Below are 6,476 nucleotides of genomic sequence, written 5' to 3'. Positions count from 1 at the left end.
TTCTCCCCACGGTAAACAATATGGAAATGTTAAAAATAGCAGTCTTCCAGCGTGTGTCCACATATACGCACCAGGATGACCTGGCCAGGCTGTCGTACGGTTCCTGGGATTCCTGCACCAAGAAGAGACAGGGAAAACGCGAGCGAGCGCAGAGGACTTGTTCTGGGGTCTTTCTGGGTCGGAGATTTCTGCGCCAGGAGCCGCAGAACGCGGCCACTTTAAGGGGGGGAAGGGAGGTGGCGGCGGGGGAGGGGCAGCAGGCGGCTCCTGTCACCAAGCGGCCGCCGGCGCGTCACGTGGGTGCGCAGCGCGGCAGCCATTGGCCCGAGGCACGTGTCCAGGAGACCGGCCCGCGACGTCACTCGAGGGGGCTCTGTTAAAAATAAGAACAAAAATCCAGAGTGAAAGTGTCTCAGGTTGCGCTAAGTGGCCTGGAAATTTCCTAAGCCCGCGCGGAGGCCGAGGCGGCGAGGGCGCGCAGACGGCGAGGGAGCGCGGGAGGCCCAGCCCGGCCCGGCCCGCGCCTCCCGCCCCTCACCCATGCGACTCGGGCCGCGGAGCTCCGCGGGGCTCGGTGGGGGCGCAGCCGCACGCCGGTGGGGCGCCCCGGCCCGCAGCGGGGCGGCGGCCGTGCGGAGGGGGCCCCGAGACCGGCCGAGCGCAGCGCGGGCCCGCGGGCCTCCATGTGCGTGCTGGCGGCTGCGGGCGCGCTAAGCGCTCGCGCCGCGCACCCTCGAGGGCCGGCCGGGGCGCGCGGGTGGAGACGGCCCGGCGGCGGCTGCGGCCGGAGCTGGCCCGGGCGGGCGTGAGTGCTGGGGAGCGCGCTGCCTGTATGCGCGCAGCTCTAGCCCGAGGCGGCCGAGGCGGCGGCGCCGGAGCCCGAGGCAGCTGGACGTGTCGAGGAGCGCGGAGCCCGGGAGGCGACCCGGATCCCCACAGGACTATTGTGACTATCTGGAACCGGGTGACCTGCTTCTTTTGAATCTCCCGGCATCCTGGCGAGAAGAACGACTCTTGGTGTTTTCTAACCCGCTCGTGGATTCGAACGTGGCTCTGCTCGCAGCAGCCGCCTATTCGTAAGACCCTCGCCCTGGCGGTGGCCGCCGCGCACACCCTCAGAAGACTTGTTGGGGCAGGAGCACTTGGGTCTCCCTGTGCGCCGCGGGCGGGCCGAAGCTTTCTTTGGAGGAGGGTCCCAGGAGAGCCAATTTGGGATTTACTGTGAAGCATGGAGGAGAATGATCCCAAGCCCAGCGAAGCGGCGGCGGCGGAGGGGCAGCGGCAGCCGGAATCCAGCCCTAGCGGCGGCTCAGGCGGCGGCGGCAGCAGCCCCAGCGACTCCGACACCGGCCGCCGGCGGGCTCTGATGCTGCCCGCGGTCTTGCAGGCGCCGGGCAATCACCAGCATCCGCACCGCATCACCAACTTCTTCATCGACAATATCCTACGACCGGAGTTCGGCCGGCGAAAGGATGCGGGGACCTGCTGCGTGGGCGTGGGCGGAGGAAGAGTCTGCGGATCCGGCGCCGAAGGTGGCGCGAGCGGCGCGGAGGGAGTCGGCGGCGCAGGCGGCGCGGAGCAGCTCCTGGGGTCCGGCACCAGGGAGTCCCGGCAAAACCCTCCGTGCGCGCCAGGCGCCGGAGGGCCGCTACCCACCGGTGGCGGCGACTCCCCGGGAGACGGAGAAGGCGGCTCCAAGACGCTCTCACTGCACGGCGGCGCCAAGAAAGGCGGCGACCCTGCGGGCCCCCTGGACGGGGCGCTAAAGTCCCGAGGCTTGGGTGGCGGCGACCTGTCGGTGAGCTCGGACTCGGACAGCTCGCAGGCCAGCGCCAACCTTGGCGCGCAGCCCATGCTCTGGCCGGCCTGGGTCTACTGCACGCGCTACTCCGACCGGCCTTCTTCAGGTGAGCCCGCGAGACCCGGTGCCCCAGCCCGCCCTGGGGAGGCCAGCGGGACTGCAGGGGCGGCCCTGGCGAGGAGACTTACCGGAGGAAAAAGACCTGTGCCCTCCTCCCTACACACCCAGCGACACTGTGTGGTTCAAGCTGGCCTGGGCAGTGGCCCGGCGGCGGGAACAGGGTTGATTCCAAGCAGACTCCCTTAGGATGGCAGAAGCTAAAGGCCTTCGCTTTTTCTTTACCCACCTCTCTGGACCCCTACTCCCGCATGCGAGCGGCCCTGTGCGCCCCCTGTTTAGTGGAAACAGGGGTTGCTGGAAGACAGGCCCCGAAGGGTCGCACTCTCAACCCCTTCCCCCATCTTCCAACTCGGCCCAATTTAGGACGTCCCAGCCACCCCCAGGCCCCGAGTCTTACGACCCAGTTACCCCAGGTGTAGTCATGGAAGAAAGAGCTGCTCTCATTTGGTATCTTCGACCTAGGCTGACCAGGGGAGAGGAGGAAGGACTTGCAGAGAGAGGGACGGAAACAGAGGCGCCCTTCCCCTGTGCTGGACCTTATTTGCCGTCAACCTTCCTGCACAAAGCTTGGAGCAGGGGAGGGGCACGGAGCAGGGACGCAACTGTCCCAGTACCTGTTATCTCCCAAAAGGGGACCTTCTCCGAAAGGTTTGCTAGTCCTGCCCGGAGGGGGAAGCCGCAGCCTTGGGGGTGTGCAGTTACAGGGTCTAGTTTTTCATAGAACTGTTGGTTTCCAAAAGCTCAGTCCTCGTCCTTGGAGAACTCACTAGCAGCACTGGACGCGGGCTGTGACTGCGAAGTGCCATCAGGAGAGGCTCCATTTGTCCCGAGCTGGCAGCAGACCCGCTCTGCCCCCAACCCTCCACTATTTTGCGGGAGTCCTTTATCCAGATCACAGCCAGACTTAGTCACCCTTCAGCTCCTTCCCAACGAAATGTGTGTGAGTGTCTTTCTGACGAAGTCCACATTTCTCCGGCTAGACCTGAAATTTGCTCCATTGTTCTCGCCTCCCTCCTTTGTTAATATTTAATTAACATATAGGCTCACAATGTCGGTCGGCTGGGAGCCGCGGCCGGCTTTGTGCAGCGCCCGCGCAGGATCCCTGCCGGGCGGGCCTGCGCGGCCGCGAGCGAACAACCCAGGCGCTGGCTTTGCTGGGCTTCAACAATCCCGCCGCCCCCACCTTCCAGGAACGTTTCTGTTAGGGGTGCTTAGAAAAGAAGGGACAGAGAGAAGGCTCTTGGGGGGTTCGGTTCTGTTTCCAGGAATCCCGTGTTTGCATTTGAAAGAAAATCAAGACAGAAAAGGGAACTAAAAATTGTGATTTTAAGGAAATTTTCTTTCCATAGAATCATGTCTTTCTGAGGCTGTTTCATGTAGTCGAGAACCGGAGTGTGGCCCGTGGAGTTTGGAGGGCAGGAAGTGTGCTTTTGGGGGTGAGGGAAGGAATGGAGACCCAGGATTTGATGGGGAAGGCGGGAAGGCGACGCTAGGGTCGCGGAGGCCGCGGGCCTGGGAGGCTCTTGCAGTCCCCTCTTCCTGCCCCTTCACGGTGCCTGCCGGGTCAAGCTTCCTCCCCTAAATCCCCAGCCCCACGTCAAAGCCGAGCAGAGCCCGCGCCCTCCATGGAAGCGCGACAGTGACCAGCCGGTGGGTGAGTGTAGGTGCGTTCTACAACTAACGGGGAGTCTGTGAATGGCCCTTGCTCCCCTCTCTTGCCCATAGCCCCTCTTTCCAGTTTTGCCTTTTGGAGAGGCTCCTGCAAGGCTCAGGTGGCAGCACCTTGAGCTTCCAGTTGGTTGGCATCTCGCTGGGCATGGCCCTGCTGCCCTGTATACCTCCAACCCGGCAGGGATGCAGCCCTGGCCACCTCCTAGAGAGGTTCACCTCTGCCTCCGCTGCATGAGGGAGCAGTTCCTGCCCCTGGCAGTAGAAGGGGCCCCCTATAAAGCTGAGTGTCCCCAAAGTTGAATCATACACCTCCCAGATGGAGAAACCCAGACCAAAAGCCACCACTACCCCAACGACCTTGCAGAGCACAGGGGACCTCCTGGGGTTGAGCTTCCTGGCACCAAGGGAGAGAAACCACTTAAGCTGCTTCCCTTTGCTCTTGTCACCCTTGACCCCTAGTCGCCAAGTCAGAACCTTCCCACCACCCTCCACCCCTACCTCGAACTCTGGGGAGTAATGGGTGGCATCTGGTCAGAAGTTGGGATCTGCTCAAGGTCAGCGGGGCCATCTGTGGCCTCCTGGGAGGTATCCCCAGGTAGGGGGATGAAGATGACCAGTCCCCTGTGGTGAGCACGCAAGCAGGGGCCAGGCCCCCTCTCCTGGACAGGGGACTGGAGAGACTTGCAGTGGACAACGAAGGCGCTGCCAGGGGCTCAGTGCGACTTCCCTCCCCGGGAAGGATGCGCTGGTTCCAACGGGTCCTTCAAGGGAAGAACGAACTTAGACCCACAGGGCCATGGGGGGGGGGCAGCCAGGAAGGCTCTGGGATGGTGGCAGAGGGGACTTCTGTTCTCAGGAGCCTCTGCCCCTGGCACCTTGTTAGGTCTTCCCTGGGGATTCCCCTCCTTTTCTTGGGTGCCTCACACCCTTTTTCAATCTTAACCCCTCACCTCTCTCTCAGTACCTGCCCCACCCCTTATTCCTGGTCTAAGATTCAGGAAGGACTGGGGGTTCAGGCAGAAAGTTTTGGCTTTTTCTTTCCTCCGGAGGCCTCAGTGTGTTGATGGCCTTTCTACCAACTCTTCCCTGTACCTCATGCCCACCCCACACCCACACATACTTCCTCTACTGCAGAGTCGGTGGCTGCCATGGCCGGCCTGACTCGTCTGTGCTCTGGCTGCTCAGCCTGGAGACCTTGGGTCAGTCACTTCCCTCTGGGAGTCTGTGCCCCCGCCTGGACGAGGAGATAGGTTGCTGCCCACCTAACCTCTGTTCTCTGCCTTCCGTTCCCACCCAGGTCCCAGGTCTCGCAAACCAAAGAAGAAGAACCCCAACAAAGAGGACAAGCGGCCGCGAACAGCCTTCACAGCGGAGCAGCTGCAGAGGCTCAAGGCGGAGTTTCAGACCAACAGGTACCTGACAGAGCAGCGGCGCCAGAGTCTGGCGCAGGAGCTCAGCCTCAACGAGTCCCAGATCAAGATCTGGTTCCAGAACAAGCGCGCCAAGATCAAGAAGGCCACAGGCAACAAGAACACGCTGGCCGTGCACCTCATGGCCCAGGGCCTGTACAACCACTCCACCGCAGCCAAGGAGGGCAAGTCGGACAGCGAGTAGGCGGCGGGAGGGTGGGCGGGCGGCTCCAGCCGTGAACACAATGCAATAATTCAAAATCGTACATGAAGGGCCAGTGTATAAAGATTATACCAGCATTCACAGTGAAAATATGGTGTATTAGGTATGGTTCTGCAATATTCTCTGTATATATGATTTACAGGTGGTGTAAAATCCAAAATATCTGACTATAAAATATTTTTTGAGTTTTTTTGTGTTTACGAGATTATGCTAATCTTATGATTTTTTTTTTTTTTTTTTTTTTTTTGCAAAGGGGGCTGCTTAGGGCTTCATCTTTTTAATCCCCTAAGCTTCCATTATGGGACATCGGACACTTTTATTATTATTATAATTTCAAAAGAAGAAAAAATTAAAACAACTTGCTGAAGTCCAAAGATTTTTATTGCTGCATTTCACACGACTGTGAACCGAATAAATAGCTCCTATTTGGTCTATGAGTTCTGCCACTTTGTTTGTGTTGGCGTGATGAGGACAGCAAGAGGCCCCGAACTCGGAGCCTGGGCCAGCACCCCAAGGCCCTCTCTCTCCTGGCTGGGAGAGGAGCCGCCCAGTGTCTTTGGACAGTTCCGGGTCTCAGCCTAGAGAATCTGCCACTCCGAGATGTAGGGCCTGCCCCCGGCCCAGGCCGGCAGCCTGTGGGTGCCTCTCCTCCCCTGCCTCCTCTGAGGCCCGGCCTCAGCCCTCACCCTGGTGTATACTTGTACTTCTGTCTGCGTCTGTGTCGCTGTCCCATCCCCTGTCCCACCGGCAACCCCGCGGCAAGTCTCCAGCGCCAGCTCTCCAGCCCAGGCCCAGCATGAGGCTTCCTGCTGCAGTGACAAACAGCCCTGGCCAAACTAGACCAAGGTCTGTGCGGATGGGCGGGCCCAGGGAGTTGGCATGGTCTTCCTTCCCTTTTTCTTTCCTCTTTTTTCTTTTCATTTTTTTTTTTTTTAGTGCCCACTTTTGCTATAGTGAACGTTTTTCCAAGATCGATGTGTGTATGTGTGTGTACACACTTGTGTGTGTATGTGTGTGTACACACTTGTGTGTGCATATGTATGCACACACACCAGGCACGTATGGGGCCTCAGTTTTGGAACCTGTGGCTATGCTCACTTTCAAAGGAACTAAGAACATTCCAGGATCTGGAGGAAGGAAGAAAGTGTGTAAATAATCATTCCTTATCACTTGTCTTTTCTTTTTTTTTTTTTAAAGAAAATATACATTTTATTTTTTGAAGGTGTGGTACAGTGTAAATTAAATATATTCA

The 6,476-nt window shown here is 59.4% G+C and overlaps 1 protein-coding gene across 1 annotated transcript; it reads left to right on the top strand.

The window, feature by feature from the left end:
• The first annotated feature begins 353 nt into the window (after positions 1-353).
• EN2 (engrailed homeobox 2) lies at positions 354-6,242 on the top strand. Its single transcript, XM_079151484.1, has 2 exons — positions 354-1,907; positions 4,890-6,242. Exons 1-2 carry the CDS (start codon positions 1,229-1,231, stop codon positions 5,204-5,206), a joined length of 996 nt encoding a protein of 331 aa, XP_079007610.1. The 5' UTR covers positions 354-1,228; the 3' UTR covers positions 5,207-6,242.
• Positions 6,243-6,476: the final 234 nt, after the last annotated feature.

This window comes from Sciurus vulgaris, assembly GCF_902686455.1.
Source record: "Sciurus vulgaris genome assembly, chromosome: 8".
Taxonomy (NCBI): Eukaryota; Metazoa; Chordata; class Mammalia; order Rodentia; family Sciuridae; genus Sciurus; species Sciurus vulgaris.
Note: the sequence above shows the minus strand (reverse complement) of the source record. Positions and strands in the feature narration are given on the sequence as shown.

What these genes read in the sequence shown, in the direction of transcription:
- EN2 (XM_079151484.1), top strand. Translation starts at nt 1,229, where the DNA reads ATGGAGGAGAATGATCCCAAGCCCAGCGAAGCGGCGGCGGCGGAGGGG. An exon ending in CTCCGACCGGCCTTCTTCAG is followed by an intron (nt 1,908 to 4,889) that starts GTGAGCCCGCGA and finishes GTTCCCACCCAG; the next exon opens with GTCCCAGGTCTCGCAAACCA.